This window comes from Ahaetulla prasina, chromosome 4, assembly GCF_028640845.1.
Source record: "Ahaetulla prasina isolate Xishuangbanna chromosome 4, ASM2864084v1, whole genome shotgun sequence".
Lineage (NCBI taxonomy): Eukaryota > Metazoa > Chordata > Lepidosauria > Squamata > Colubridae > Ahaetulla > Ahaetulla prasina.
In genome coordinates, this window is record NC_080542.1 from 148,180,724 (window position 1) to 148,196,865 (window position 16,142).

General features: G+C 47.8%; 2 protein-coding genes across 2 annotated transcripts; one reads left to right on the plus strand and one right to left on the minus strand.

Moving 5' to 3' along the window:
- Positions 1–909: 909 nt before the first annotated feature.
- Positions 910–4,740, plus strand: LOC131196753 (cathelicidin-related peptide Oh-Cath). The gene is made up of 4 exons (XM_058179993.1): positions 910–1,181; positions 1,980–2,087; positions 3,750–3,884; positions 4,495–4,740. Exons 1-4 carry the CDS (start codon positions 996–998, stop codon positions 4,615–4,617), a joined length of 552 nt encoding a protein of 183 aa, XP_058035976.1. The 5' UTR covers positions 910–995; the 3' UTR covers positions 4,618–4,740.
- Positions 4,741–10,042: 5,302 nt separating this feature from the next.
- On the minus strand, positions 10,043–14,635 carry LOC131196752 (cathelicidin-related peptide Oh-Cath-like). The gene is made up of 4 exons (XM_058179992.1): positions 14,405–14,635; positions 13,489–13,596; positions 10,903–11,037; positions 10,043–10,288 (listed from the first exon to the last, which is right to left on the minus strand). The coding sequence occupies exons 1-4, from the start codon at positions 14,588–14,590 to the stop codon at positions 10,166–10,168; spliced, it is 552 nt and encodes a 183-aa protein (XP_058035975.1). The 5' UTR covers positions 14,591–14,635; the 3' UTR covers positions 10,043–10,165.
- Between the last annotated feature and the right edge of the window lie 1,507 nt (positions 14,636–16,142).

The following is a 16,142-nucleotide window of genomic DNA, read 5'->3' on the forward strand; positions in this document are numbered from 1 at the left end:
CTTATTTAAAAAAAAACCCATAGAGACCTTATAGCAATGATTCCTCAGCCCATTTTTGAAAACCTCCATTGATGGTGCAGCCACAATTTCAGGCCCACAAATCTTAAACTTGCCAATTTTGGGAAACTCTCTACAGACTTTAGACTCTGCAGAGGGCTACCAAGGAAACCTTTCTCTCCTTCTCTTTCTTCTTGTCCTCCTTCTCTTTCTCCTTATCCCTTTCTCTCTCCCCTGCCCCCTCCCCCTTCTCAGAGAAAACCAAGTTGGAAGGAACCCTAGAGGTCCAATCCATGTTCCAGCAGGAGACCAGTGGTGGGTTGTTACCAGTTTGCCCCAGTTTGGGCAAACGGGTAGCTGCAGCGGCTCCAGCCACCCACCTGGACAGTCTGTGCATCCGCAGAAGCTTCTGAGCATGTGCAGATGTAGCACGCACGAGCAAAGTAAGCCTGCGTATGTGAGCGAGCCCGATAGCAAAGGTAAATGAAACCCACCCTGATCTCCTTCTCCTCCCCTTCTTCCTCCCCCTCCCCTCCCCCTCCTCCTTCTCAGAATAACTGAGTTGGAAGGGACCCTGGAGGTCTTCTAGTCCAACCCCCTGCTGAAGCAGGAGACCCTCCTCCCTCTCCCTCTCCTTCTCCTTCTCCTCCTTGGCAATTCAAAGAGCACCTTCAGATAGGTTGACCTCAACCCCTCGCCCCTCCCCAAAGTTCCCCAGCCTGAGATGCTGGGGAAATGCCAAGATTGAGAAAACCTGATCTGGAAACCTGCCAGAAGAACATTTAGGATTGTGAATAAATTTCTAAACCCTGCTTCTCTGTGTGCCCCCCCCCCACCAGCCCTGCCTCCTTTTCAGGAAGGACCTTGGAGAATTCAGTGGGGGGGAAACCCCGGTGGCCTCCCAGCAAGGAGATGACCTGCCCATCAGGGTATATAAGGAGGCCTCCTGGCCTGGGGACCCACATCAGCTGTGGAGCTGCCTAGCAGAGGAAGCCAGGATGGAAGGCTCCTTCTGGAAGACTTTGCTGGTGGTTGGAGCTCTTGCAGTCGGTGGGACCTCCTCAGTACCACACAAACCCCTGAACTATGATGAGGCCGTGGACCTTGCAGTGAGCATCTACAACAACAGATCTGGGGAAGACTCCCTGTATCGTCTCCTGGAAGCTGTTCCTCAGCCTGAGTGGGTAGGTACTCTCCAGTTCAGGTCCACCGAGGACTTGATCCTGACCTGTGTAGAGTAGAGTAGGGTAGACCCATCCTTTGTGGGAAGCCGTCCTGAGTGGTAACTGAAAAAGAGAGGCCCATTCAGTCTGTTCTCCCAGCACGGAGATCTTGAGGAGCCTTCATTTATGGTCTGCCTACCCTTCAGTTTGGGTCCATTGTGGGTTTGAAACCTAGAAACATAGAATAAAAGAGCTGGAAGGGACCTTGGAGGTCTTCGAGTCCAATGCTCTGCTCAAGCAGGAGATCCTGTCTTGTTCTGGACAAAAGTCTTTTTCTTGAAGACCTCAACCATAACTTCCGAAGGCAAGTTGTTCCATTGGTTGATTGTTCTGTCAGGAGCTTCTCTCCTTGATTAGTTTCCATCCATTGTTTCCCGTCCTGCCTCCGGGTGCTTTGGAAAATAAGTTGATCCCCTCTTCTCTGTGGCAGCCCCTCAAATATTGGGAAACTGCTATCGTGTCACCCCTGGTCCTTCTTTTCACTAGACTAGACTTGATTTGTCCTGCTTACACTTTTTGTAGAGTAGACCCTTCTCTCCTGGGAAGCTAGGTGAAATGGGGGAATGGGTTCCACCACGAAGATCTTCAAGATCCTTCAACTAGGATCAATCAGGATCCATGGTGGACACGGAAACCAGAACTTCTGGGACCTGCATGGACTCTGCTCTGTAGATTTATCCTGGTGGCTCCATCAAGACTCCAAGGGAACGTGGGAGGAAGGTCCAGGCTAACCACCTGCTGGACTGTGTCTTCTTTCAGGATCCTCTTTCTGAAAGCAACCAAGAGCTGAACATCACCCTCAAGGAGACGGTGTGCCAGGTAGCAGAAGAACGTTCCTTGGAGGAATGCAGCTTCCAAGAAGACGGGGTGAGTGGCCGATGCCAAGCAGGGTTGGAAATGTATTTTAGAAGGAGACAGGGCCATGGGGCTTCTGTAGGGCCTTCCTTGCAGAGATGAAGCTACTTTGGTCCTGTGGGGTGTCCTTCCTCTCGTTTCTCCAAGTCAACTCTTAGTCCATGGATAGAGGAGGGACCCATGACAGAACAACAGAGTTGGAAGGGACCTTAGAGATCTTCCAGTCCAACCCTTTGCTCAAGAAGGAAACCCTTTTCTCCTTCCCCTTTCCCCTTACCTTTTCCTCCTCCTCCTCCTCCTCCTCCTCCTCCTCCTCCTCCTCCTCCTCCTCCTCCTCCTCCTCCTCCTCCTCCTCCTCCTCCTCACACAGTTGGAAGGGGCCTTGAAGGTCTTCCAGTCCAACCCTTGCTCAACCCCCAACTCCTCCTACTCTGACTAATAGAGCCAGAGAAGGGAGGTCTTCTAGTCCCACCCTCTGTTCAAGCAGGAAACCCTTTCTTTTCTTCCCTTTCCCTTTCCTCTTGTCTTCTTCTTCCTCCTCCTCCTCCTCCTCCTCCGCCAAATAACAGAGTTGGAAGGGACCTCAGAGGTCATCTAGTCCAACCCGCTGCCCGAGCAGAAACCCCTCTACCTTTTCAGACAAACGGCTGTCCAATCTCTTCTTAAAAACCTCCACATTCCTGGGAGGGAGAAAACACATTCCAGAGTTATAGAAGAGACCGAAAAGTTTAGAAGCCAAAGTCGGCTCCTCCCTTAGAAGTTTTTCACAGGGTGCCTTAAATAATTCACATAGTTGCTCACACTTTGCTAAGATTTCGATCTGCAGGTGTGCAGGCATAAAAGAAGAGACAAATTCCTTGTGTGTCCAATCACACTTGGCCAATAAAAAAAATTCTATTCTAAATTCTACTTATAGAAACATCAGCATTTCTTTTCCTGGTTTCGGGAACCTGTCAGGACAATAAGAGATTCACCCAACAGCAGCCTTGGAAGGAATTCCCCTGAAGTATAGGCAGTCCTCCACTTACAACAGTTCATTTAGTGACCGTTCAAAGTTACGGCGGGGCTGAAAAAAAGGGTTATTAACGTAACAAGTGCAGTGATTCACTTAACAACGGTGGCAAGGAAAGTTGTAAAATGGGGCCAAATTCATTCAATGAACATCTCGCTTGACAATTTTGGGCTGAATTGTGGTCATAAGTTGAGGACTACCCATACTTATGACCGTCTCTGCCTCCCCACGATCACATGATCAAAATTCAGATGCTTGGCAACTGACTCAGATTTATGACGGTTGCAAAGTCCCGGGGTCACATGATCCCCCCTTTTGCAGCTTTCTGACAAACCGGAACCCAGGTCCCCTGAATAACTGACATAACAGCTGCAGGGATCTGCGCAACACGGTCGTAAAACGAGGCGAGGCTCATGGGATCTTGCTTAGCCCTGAGAGAGAAATGTTGGGGTTGATTCTGGTCGTATCTGGAGGACCCCCTGCAGCTAGGGAGACCTTGGGGCTGAGCCATCTTAGCTTGTCTAATGTTCTCCTAGCAGGAGGTGGTCGGAAGGAGGTCAGGACAGATCCCAGATTCCCGTGTAGGAAAGGAGGTTGTGGTCTCCGTGTAATGAAATCTGGGCGCTGTCCTCCTTCTCACCCTGCCGTCTTCTCCTCCACAGATGGTCATGGGATGCACGGGCTACTATTTCTTTGGGGAGGCTCCCCCAGTGCTTGTTCTCACCTGTGAACCTGTGGCTGAAGAGGAGGTGGAGGAGGAGGGGAACCAAGAGGAAGAGGAGGAGGAAGACGAGAAGGTAAGAAGATGCCATGGTGGCTGGGCGGGGGATCTCCTGGGAGGAGCTCCAAACCTAGAAGGAGGGTTGAACCGTTAGCCAAATGGAGGAGACCCCACCTCACTGGAGGCCATCCGCAGGGCACGTGATTTGGGAGAGGAGGTTCCACTTGTATGGTATCTACCAAGCTTTGGTTCCACCTGAATCAGCAACCAGCCCAGTCTTGAGATATGCTGGAAAGAGAATTCAGTCCTTTCTGGAAACAAGAGGAGAGGATATTTGTAGCTCAGGGCTGAACGGAGGAGGAGGTTAAGGAAGATGAGGAGGAGGAGGGGGAAGGAGAGAATGAAAGAGGAAAAGTGGAATGAAGGAAGGAAAGAAGGAAAGAGAAAAAGGCTGAAAGAGGAGGAGGAGGAGGAGGAAGAGGAGGAGGAGGAGAGGGAAAGAGAGAAAGGCAGAGGAAAAGTGGAATGAAAGAAGGAAAGAGAAAGAGAAGGAAGGAAGGAGGGAGGGAGGGAGGGAGAGAGGGAGGAAGGAAGGAAGGAAGGAAGGATGGATGGATGGATGGATCTCAAAAGGAAATTAGGGGAAGGAGGGGAGCCCTGACCACGGTCCTTCTCTTCCTCTCTAGGATCAGCCCAGGAGGGTCAAGAGATTCAAGAAATTTTTCAAGAAGGCCAAGAAGAGCCTGAAGAAACGCGTCAAGAAATTCTTCAAGAAACCGAGGGTCATCGGGGTTTCAATCCCCTTCTAAGAGGGGATTCGGAAGGACCCTCCGCTCTCCAGGCCAAAGAAAACCGGCAGTCCGTCCAATCATTCCCCCAAAAGATGCTCCAGCAATAAATAATGTATAAATAAATAAATATATATATATATACTCACGTATGGCTTTTTCCTTCTTTCCGATGTTTAAAAGACTAACAGAATTAGGGAGATGGAAGGGACCCTGGAGGTCATCTAGTCCAACCCCCTGCTCAGAGGAGAACTTCTACTATTCTGGGCAAATGTTTCTCCAATCATTAGGAACATGGAATCACACGACTGGTTGGCACCTTGGAGGTCATCTAGTCCAACCCTCCTGCTCAAGCAGGAGACTTTATGCCATTCTGGACAAATGGCTGTCTGATCTCTTATTTTAAAAAAAGCCCCACAGAGACCTTATAACACTGATTCTATTTCAAAACAGAATTCTATTCCAAATAGAGTCTATTCAAGAGAGTCCATTTTTGAAAACTTCCATTGATGGAGCAGCCACAATTTCAAGCTTACAAATCTTAAACGTGCCACTTTTGGGAAACTCTCTACAGACTTTAGACTCTGCAGAGGGCTACCAAGGAAACCTTTCTCTCCTTTTTCTCACAAACAGATTAATGCAGGCAGTCCTTGACCTACGGCAACAATGGAGCTGAGCGTTTATGTTGCTAAGTGGGACATTTATTAAGTGAATTTTACCTCATCTTATGAATTTCCTTGCCACATTTGTTAAGTGAATCCCTGCAGTTGGTAAATTAGGAACACTGTCATTAAGTGAATCTTGCTTCCCCTTGAATTTGCTTGTCAGAAGGTTGAAAAGGGGGGAAGGAAGGATGGAAAGGAGGGAGAGATGGAGGAAGGAAGGAATGAGGGAGGGAGGGAGGGAAGATGGAAAGAAGGAAGGAAGGTAGGAAGGAAGGAAGGAGGGAGGGAGGAGAGGGAAGGGAAGGGAGGGAGGGAGGAAAGAAGGGAGGAAGGAAGGAAGGAAGATAGGAAAAAAGAAAGGAAAGAGGGAGGGAGGGAGGGAAGAAGGAAGGAAGGAAGGTAGGAAGGAAGGAGGAGGGAGGGAGGGAGGAGGGAGGAAGGGAAGGGAAGGGAAGGAGGGAGGGAGGAAGGAAGGAGGAGGAAAGAAGGAGGAAGGAAGGAAGGAAGATAGGAAAAAGAAAGGAGAGAGGAAGGGAGAGAGAAAGAAGGAAGGAAGGAAGGTAGGAAGGAAGGAGGGAGGGAGGGAGGGAGGGAGGGACGAAGGAAGGGAGGGAGGGAGGGAGGAAGGAAGGAAGGAAGGAAGGAAGGAAGGAAGGAAGGAGGGAGGAGGGAGGGAGGGAAGGAGGAGGGAAGAAGGGAGGAAGGAAGATAGGAAAGAAGAAAGGAAGGAGGGAAGGGAGGGAGGGAGGGTGGGTGGGTTAAAAGATTCAAAAAGTGTTTCTGGGGAAAGGAGGTGAACCATTTTCCCCCCAAGATTTGTTCTTCGTGGCAGCTACAAAGGAAATGGGGTGCACAGACATTGTGTTATAGTGGGGCTGGTCCTTGGGGGTGGGGGGATTTGTGTATGTGCTGGTCCTAGTACGTGACTCTCTCAAGTGGTCAATCTGTCAGCTTTGGAAGCCATATTGGCCGGAGGCTTCCACACGCTGCCACTTTCTCCTGTGTGGGAAAATAGGAGGGGGGGGGGTTAGTAGAAAGGGGCCTTTAGACACAATAGCATTCTTCCTGCCGGTCAAGGTCAGGCCGAGCCTGCATCTGGAGACGGAGGGGTGGGAGTGATGCCTCGAGATGGGACGTGATCCGGCATGTGATCGGCAGAGGAGTCGGGGGGGGGGGGGGCTGGTCTGGGGTTTTGTACTACTGAGGAAAAGCCCGGATCTCCAGATTCGAACTTTATCCAGATGTGCCAGTTTGACTATGCTAGTAAAAGAACTTTGAAAGATGTTTGCTTCGGAGCCTTTACCAGAAGAGGGGTTTTTTTTTCTGGAACGCTGACACAATCTTAATTGTCCTTCTTGGTATCTGTTGGCTTTCCTTTCGTTGTGTGGAGGGTGTGTGTGCAGCCTTTTTGTGGCTATGGCCAAGTGTGACTAAACAGATCCTTTTGCCCACAACCTGGATTTTGGTGTTTGGTTTTGCTATGGTCAGTTGATGGCCGGGGAGAGGTGCAGTTTAGCAATCCATTGTCACAATAAATCTCTCACAATTTCCTTCCTTCCTTCCTTCCTTCCTTCCTTCCTTCCTTCCTTCCTTCCTTCCTTCCTTCCCTATATATCTCCTTCTTTCCATCCTCCCTCCCTCCTCCCTCCCTCTCTCCCTCCTTCCATCCTTGCCTTTTGCAACCTTCTGCCAAGCTAAGTCAAGGGAACCGTGTTCCTATCAACTGCACTGATCCACTTAACAAATGTGGCAAGAAAAGTCATAAAATAAGGCAAAACTCACTTAACAAATTTCTCACTCAGCAACATTTTCAGGTCCATTGTGATCATAAATCGAGGACTGCCTGTGTTAATCTGTTTTTCCAATGGGTGGCCATAGAAACAATCTCAATTAAACAACTAACAGAAAAACAAACCTCTCTTATCAGTGATCTTCGAAAGGTTGTCCTGTTTTTAAAGTTATAAAAAGGAGGAAGTTTGAAGGTCTATTTTGAAGAATCTGATTTGGGGAGTATTGATTTGTTTATAGAATAGAACATAATAGAATAGAATAGAATAGAATAGAATAGAATAGAATAGAATAGAATAGAATAGAATAGAATAGAACAGAACAGAACAGAACAGAACAGAACAGAATAGAATAGAATAGAATAGAATAGAATAGATTTTTTTATTGGCCAACTGTGATTGGACACACAAGGAATTTGTTTTGGTGCATAGGCTCTCAGTGTACATAAAAGAAAAAGAAAAAAGAAAAGAAAAAAAACTTCCTCAAAGGTACAACATTTACAACACAAATGATGGTCATAGGTTGCAATTTAACCCTTAATGATAGCAACAAAAACTTACAGTCATACAGTCATAAGTGGAGAGAGATTGGTGATGGGAACAATGAGAAGATTAATAGTAGTGCAGATTTAGTAAATAGTTTGACAGTGTTGAGGGAATTATTTGTTTAGCAGAGTGATGGCCTTCGGGGAAAAACTGTTCTTGTGTCTAGTTGTTCTGGTGTGCAGTGCTCTATAGCGTCGTTTTGAGGGTAGGAGTTGAAACAGTTTATGTCCAGGATGCGAGGGGTCTGTAAATATTTTCATGGCCCTCTTCTTGATTCGTGCAGTATACAGGTCCTCGATGGTAGGCAGGTTGGTAGCAATTATCTTTTCTGCAGTTCTAATTATCCTCTGAAGTCTGTGTTTTTCTTGTTGGGTTGCAGAACCGAACCAGACAGTTATAGAGGTGCAAATGACAGACTCAATAATTCCTCTGTAGAATTGGATCAGCAGCTCCTTGGGCAGTTTGAGCTTACTGAGTTGGCGCAGAAAGAACATTCTTTGTTGTCCTTTTTTGATGACGTTTTTGATGTTAGCTGTCCATTTGAGATCTTGCGATATGATAGAACCCAGAAATTTGAAGGTTTCTACTGTTGATACTGTGTTGTCAAGTATTGTGAGAGGTGGAAGTATGGAAGGGTTTTTCCTAAAGTCTACCACCATTTCTACGGTTTTGAGTGTGTTCAGTTCCAGATTGTTTTGGTCGCACCACAAGGCTAGTCGTTCGACCTCTCGTCTATATGTGGATTCGTCATTGTCTGGAATGAGACCAATCACTGTTGTGTCATCTGCGAACTTCAGTAGTTTAACAGATGGATCTTTACTTTTCTTTTAATACTCTAATGATGGTTCATTCATTGACTTACCAAGAAATATCAATTTTTTGGGTTGTAAAATAATTAAGAGTCTATCAGTTGGCTCAAAACAAAATAATAACTTGGATATCACCATTCCTTATAATTCTTTAACCTGTCTCTATAAAAACATTTTTTAAGCCAGCAGCCTCCTGCATTGTGGCATGATAAAGGGAGAGAGTTTATTTTTCTGCTGCTGACTTTGCCGTTAAATTTGGTAATTTGGCTGCTTTGCTGCTCCCTATTTTTTTAAGGGAGGACTAAGAAGGACCTAAATTGTCTTTTGGAAGGAATACAGGCGAGTGAGTTGAAAGCCGCAATTCTCAGTAAGGAGAATCAAGGAAGGTTTGATGTTTAACACCTTCTCCCTTCAGCTGCTCGTTTTCTTAAGCATGCCTGGGTGTTTATTGCACTTTTCGAAGCTTTCCAGTCTCTGGGTTTGTGTCTACTTGGCTTCTGACTTATTTCATAACCCCTGGCTGGACTTTTACAAGTTTTTCCTGTGATTATACTTTTTTGAATAATACAAAATTGTTAAACAAAAAAGTCATATTTTGCAAAGTATAGACCTATTCTGTCCCATTTCAGCATTTATTTCCTTTAAAAAAAACACTGCATTATAAATATTTCTGCCGTTTCCCCATTTCCCTAATGGATCTTTTCCTTCCCACATCGATTCGGATCTTGGATTCTATTTCAAATTTGAATTTGCATAAAAATTTAGAAAGCCTGGATCTGATCCAAGCTGGACAAGTGGAAAATGACCATGTTTTCTGCAGAAATTATTCCTCCATTCCTTTCTTCTCCTGTTTCACTTTCTCTTTCCTTTTTTCATTCCACTTTTTATCTGTCTTTCCTTCCTTCCTTCCTTCCTTCCATCCATCCATCCATCCTTCCTTGTCCGTTTTTTAACCTTCTGACAAGCAAATTCAAGGGGAAGCAAGATTCACTTAATGACAGTGTTCCTAATTTACCAACTGCAGGGATTCACTTAACAAATGTGGCAAGAAAAGTCATAAGATGAGGTAAAATTCACTTAATAAATGTCCCACTTAGCAACATAAACGCTCAGCTCCATTGTTGTCGTAGGTCAAGGACTGCCTGCATTAATCTGTTTGTGAGAAAAAGGAGAGAAAGGTTTCCTTGGTAGCCCTGTGCAGAGTCTAAAAGTCTGTAGAGAGTTTCCCAAAAGTGGCACGTTTAAGATTTGTAAGCTTGAAATTGTGGCTGCTCCATCAATGGAAGTTTTCAAAAATGGACTCTCTTGAATAGACTCTATTTGGAATAGAATTCTGTTTTGAAATAGAATCATTGCTATAAGGTCTCTGTGGGGCTTTTTTTAAAATAAGAGATTGGACAGCCATTTGTCCAGAATGGCATAAAGTCTCCTGCTTGAGCAGGGGGTTGGACTAGATGACCGCCAAGGTCCCATCCAGTCATGTGATTTTATGTTCCTAATTGATTGGAGAAACATTTACCCAGAATAGTAGAAGTTCTCCTCTTGAGCAGGGGGTTGGACTAGAAGACCTCCAGGGTCCCTTCCAACTCCTTAATTCTGTTAGTCTTTTAAACATCGGAAAGAAGGAAAAAGCCATACGTGAGTATATATATATTTATTTATTTATACATTATTTATTGCTGGAACATCTTTTGGGGGAATGATTGGACGGACTGCCGGTTTTCTTTGGCCTGGAGAGCGGAGGGGCCTTCCAAATCCACTCTTAGAAGGGGATGGAGACCCCGATGACCCTCGGTTTCTTGAAGAATTTCTTGACACGTTTCTTCAGGCTCTTCTTGGCCTTCTTGAAAAATTTCTTGAATCTCTTGACCCTCCTGGGCTGATCCTAGAGAGGAAGAGAAGGACCATGGTCAGGGCTCCCCTCCTTCCCCTAATTTCCTTTTGAGATCCATCCATCCATCCATCCATCCTTCCTTCCTTCCTTCCTCCCTCTCTCCCTCCCTCCCTCCCTCCCTCCTTCCTTCCTTCTCTTTCTCTTTCCTTCTTTCATTCCACTTTTCCTCTGCCTTTCTCTCCTTCCCCCTCCTCCTCCTCCTCCTCTTCCTCCTCCTCCTCCTCTTTCAGCCTTTTTCTCTTTCCTTCTTTCCTTCCTTCATTCCACTTTTCCTCTTTCATTCTCTCCTTCCCCCTCCTCCTCCTCATCTTCCTTAACCTCCTCCTCCGTTCAGCCCTGAGCTACAAATATCCTCTCCTCTTGTTTCCAGAAAGGACTGAATTCTCTTTCCAGCATATCTCAAGACTGGGCTGGTTGCTGATTCAGGTGGAACCAAAGCTTGGTAGATACCATACAAGTGGAACCTCCTCTCCCAAATCACGTGCCCTGCGGATGGCCTCCAGTGAGGTGGGGTCTCCTCCATTTGGCCAACGGTTCAACCCTCCTTCTAGGTTTGGAGCTCCTCCCAGGAGACCCCCCGCCCGGCTACCATGGCATCTTCTTACCTTCTCGTCTTCCTCCTCCTCTTCCTCTTGGTTCCCCTCCTCCTCCACCTCCTCTTCAGCCACAGGTTCACAGGTGAGAACAAGCACTGGGGGAGCCTCCCCAAAGAAATAGTAGCCCGTGCATCCCATGACCATCTGTGGAGGAGAAGACGGCAGGGAGAGAAGGATGACAGTGCCCAGATTTCATTACACGGAGACCACAACCTCCTTTCCTACACGGGAATCTGGGATCCCCCCTGACCTCCCTCCGACCACCTCCTGCTAGGAGAACATTAGACAAGCTAAGATGGCTCAGCCCCAAGGTCTCCCTAGCTGCAGGGGGTCCTCCAGATACGACCAGAATCAACCCCAACATTTCTCTCTCAGGGCTAAGCAAGATCCCATGAGCCTCGCCTCGTTTTACGACCGTGTTGCGCAGATCCCCGCAGCTGTTATGTCAGTTATTCAGGGGACCTGGGTTCCGGTTTGTCAGAAAGCTGCAAAAGGGGGGATCATGTGACCCCGGGACTTTGCAACCGTCATAAATCTGAGTCAGTTGCCAAGCATCTGAATTTTGATCATGTGATCGTGGGGAGGCAGAGACGGTCATAAGTATGGGTAGTCCTCAACTTATGACCACAATTCAGCCCAAAATTGTCAAGCGAGATGTTCATTGAATGAATTTGGCCCCATTTTACAACTTTCCTTGCCACCGTTGTTAAGTGAATCGCTGCACTTGTTACGTTAATAACCCTTTTTTTCAGCCCCGCCGTAACTTTGAACGGTCACTAAATGAACTGTTGTAAGTGGAGGACTGCCTATACTTCAGGGGAATTCCTTCCAAGGCTGCTGTTGGGTGAATCTCTTATTGTCCTGACAGGTTCCCGAAACCAGGAAAAGAAATGCTGATGTTTCTATAAGTAGTCTCTTCTTTTATGCCTGCACACCTGCAGACCGGAATCTTAGCAAAGTGTGAGCAACTATGTGAATTATTTAAGGCACCCTGTGAAAAACTTCTAAGGGAGGAGCCGACTTTGGCTTCTAAACTTTTTGGTCTCTTCTATAACTCTGGAATTTTCTTTCCTCCCTCCCAGGAATGTGGTGGTTTTTAAGAAGAGATTGGACAGCCGTTTGTCTGGAAAGGTAGAGGGGTTTCTGCTCGGGCAGCGGGTTGGACTAGATGACCTCTGAGGTCCCTTCCAACTCTGTTATTTGGCAGCAGAGGAGGAGGAGGAGGAGGAGGAGGAAGAAGAAGAAGACAAGAGGAAAGGGGAGGGGAAGAAGAAAAGGGTTTCATTCTTGAACAGAGAGTGGGAGGGCGGCTCTATTAGTCAGAGTAGGAGGAGTTGGGGGTTGAGCAAGGGTTGGACTGGAAGACCTTCAAGGCCCCTTCCAACTGTGTGAGGAGGAGGAGGAGGAGGAGGAGGAGGAGGAGGAGGAGGAGGAGGAGGAGGAGGAGGAGGAGGAGGAGGAAAAGGTAAGGGGAAAGGGGAAGGAGAAAAGGGTTTCCTTGTTGAGCAAAGGGTTGGACTGGAAGATCTCTAAGGTCCCTTCCAAATCTGTTGTTCTGTCATGGGTCCCTCCTCTATCCATGGACTAAGAGTTGACTTGGAGAAACGAGAGGAAGGACACCCCACAGGACCAAAGAAATGCTGATGTTTCTATAAGTAGTCTCTTCTTTTATGCCTGCACACCTGCAGACCGAAACCTTAGCAAAGTGTGAGCAACTATGTGAATTATTTAAGGCACCCTGTGAAAAACTTCTAAGGGAGGAGCCGACTTTGGCTTCTAAACTTTTCGGTCTCTTCTATAACTCTGGAATTTTCTTTCCTCCCTCCCAGGAATGTGGAGGTTTTTAAGAAGAGATTGGACAGCCGTTTGTCTGGAAAGGTAGAGGGGTTTCTGCTCGGGCAGCGGATTGGACTAGATGACCTCTGAGGTCCCTTCCAACTCTGTTATTTGGCGGAGGAGGAGGAGGAGGAGGAGGAGGAGGAGGAGGAGGAGGAGGAGGAGGAGGAGGAGGAGGAGGAGGAGGAGGAAGAAGAAGAAGAAGACAAGAGGAAAGGGAAAGGGAAGAAAAGAAAGGGTTTCCTGCTTGAACAGAGGGTGGGACTAGAAGACCTCCCTTCTCTGGCTCTATTAGTCAGAGTAGGAGGAGGTGGGGGTTGAGCAAGGGTTGGACTGGAAGACCTTCAAGGCCCCTTCCAACTCTAGGAGGAGGAGGAGGAAAAGGTAAGGGGAAAGGGGAAGGAGAAAAGGGTTTCCTTCTTGAGCAAAGGGTTGGACTGGAAGATCTCTAAGGTCCCTTCCAACTCTAGGAGGAGGAGGAGGAGGAGGAAAAGGTAAGGGGAAAGGGGAAGGAGAAAAGGGTTTCCTTCTTGAGCAAAGGGTTGGACTGGAAGATCTCTAAGGTCCCTTCCAACTCTGTTGTTCTGTCATGGGTCCCTCCTCTATCCATGGACTAAGAGTTGACTTGGAGAAACGAGAGGAAGGACACCCCACAGGACCAAAGTAGCTTCATCTCTGCAAGGAAGGCCCTACAGAAGCCCCATGGCCCTGTCTCCTTCTAAAATACATTTCCAACTCTGCTTGGCATCGGCCACTCACCCCGTCTTCTTGGAAGCCGCATTCCTCCAAGGAACGTTCTTCTGCTACCTGGCACACCGTCTCCTTGAGGGTGATGTTCAGCTCTTGGTTGCTTTCAGAAAGAGGATCCTGAAAGAAGACACAGTCCAGCAGGTGGTTAGCCTGGAGGCCACCTGACCTTCCTCCCACGTTCCCTTGGAGTCTTGATGGAGCCACCAGGATAAATCTACAGAGCAGAGTCCATGCAGGTCCCAGAAGTTCTGGTTTCTGTGCCCACCATGGATCCTGATTGATCCTAGTTGAAGGATCTTGAAGATCTTCGTGGTGGAACCCATTCCCCCATTTCACCTAGCTTCCCAGGAGAGAAGGGTCTACTCTACAAAAAGTGTAAGCAGGACAAATCAAGTCTAGTCTAGTGAAAAGAAGGACCAGGGGTGACACGATAGCAGTTTCCCAATATTTGAGGGGCTGCCACAGAGAAGAGGGGATCAACTTATTTTCCAAAGCACCCGGAGGCAGGACGGGAAACAATGGATGGAAACTAATCAAGGAGAGAAGCTCCTGACAGAACAATCAACCAATGGAACAACTTGCCTTCGGAAGTTATGGTTGAGGTCTTCAAGAAAAAGACTTTTGTCCAGAACAAGACAGGATCTCCTGCTTGAGCAGAGCATTGGACTCGAAGACCTCCAAGGTCCCTTCCAGCTCTTTTATTCTATGTTTCTAGGTTTCAAACCCACAATGGACCCAAACTGAAGGGTAGGCAGACCATAAATGAAGGCTCCTCAAGATCTCCGTGCTGGGAGAACAGACTGAGTGGGCCTCTCCTTTTCAGTTACCACTCAGGACGGCTTCCCACAAAGGATGGGTCTACCCTACTCTACTCTACACAGATCAGGATCAAGTCCTCGGTGGACCTGAACTGGAGAGTACCTACCCACTCAGGCTGAGGAACAGCTTCCAGGAGACGATACAGGGAGTCTTCCCCAGATCTGTTGTTGTAGATGCTCACTGCAAGGTCCACGGCCTCATCATAGTTCAGGGGTTTGTGTGGTACTGAGGAGGTCCCACCGACTGCAAGAGCTCCAACCACCAGCAAAGTCTTCCAGAAGGAGCCTTCCATCCTGGCTTCCTCTGCTAGGCAGCTCCACAGCTGATGTGGGTCCCCAGGCCAGGAGGCCTCCTTATATACCCTGATGGGCAGGTCATCTCCTTGCTGGGAGGCCACCGGGGTTTCCCCCCCACTGAATTCTCCAAGGTCCTTCCTGAAAAGGAGGCGGGGCTGGGGGGGGGGGCACACAGAGAAGCAGGGTTTAGAAATTTATTCACTATCCTAAATGTTCTTCTGGCAGGTTTCCAGATCAGGTTTTCTCAATCTTGGCATTTCCCCAGCATCTCAGGCTGGGGAACTTTGGGGAGGGCCGAGGGGTTGAGGTCAACCTATGTGAAGGTGCTCTTTGAATTGCCAAGGAGGAGAAGGAGAGGGAGAGGGAGGAGGGTCTCCTGCTTCAGCAGGGGGTTGGACTAGAAGACCTCCAGGGTCCCTTCCAACTCCGTTATTCTGAGAAGGAGGAGGGGAGGGGGAGGAAGAAGGGGAGGAGAAGGAGATCAGAGAGAGAAGGGTCTCCTGCAGGGGTGGGTTTCATTTACCTTTGCTATCGGGCTCGCTCACATAGGCAGGCTTACTTTGCTCATGCGTGCTACATCTGCACATGCTCAGAAGCTTCTGCGGATGCACAGACTGTCCAGGTGGGTGGGTGGAGCCGCTGCAGCTACCCGTTTGCCCAAACTGGGGCAAACTGGTAACAACCCACCACTGGTCTCCTGCTGGAACATGGATTGGACCTCCAGGGTTCCTTCCAACTTGGTTTTCTCTGAGAAGGAGGAGGGGGCAGGGGAGAGAGAAAGGGATAAGGAGAAAGAGAAGGAGGACAAGAAGAAAGAGAAGGAGAGAAAGGTTTCCTTGGTAGCCCTCTGCAGAGTCTAAAGTCTGTAGAGAGTTTCCCAAAATTGGCAAGTTTAAGATTTGTGGGCCTGAAATTGTGGCTGCTCCATCAATGGAGGTTTTCAAAAATGGGCTGAGGAATCATTGCTATAAGGTCTCTATGGGGGTTTTTTAAATAAGGGATTCGACAGCCATTTGTCCAGACTGGCATAAGGTCTCCTGCTTGAGCAGGGGGTTGGACTAGAAGACCTCTAAGGTCCCAGTGCTATGAGTATCGCCCCGCTTTACGACCATTCTTGCCCTGCCGGTTAAGTGAATTGCTGCCGTTGCTAAGTCAGTCACAGGGTTGTTAAGTCAGTCTTGACTTTGCTCGTCAGAAGGTCGCAAAAGGGGATCACGTGACTCCTCGACACTGCCACCGTCGTAAATACGATTCAGTTGCCAAGCGTCTGAATTTTGATCAGGGGACCATGGAGGTTCTGCCAACGGTCGTAAGTGTGAAAAGCGGCCCTAAGTCACTTTTTCAGTGCCCGTTGTGACTTTGGATGGCCACTAAATGAACGGTTGTAAGTTGAGGGCTGCCTGGGATGGATGGATAGAGAGGGAGGGAGAGATGATAGACACAATAGATATATAGATGGATAGAAATGATAGATAGATGATAGACAGACAGACAGAGACAGACAGAGAGATGAACAGAGTGATGATAGTTGATGGAGGGGTGGAGAGA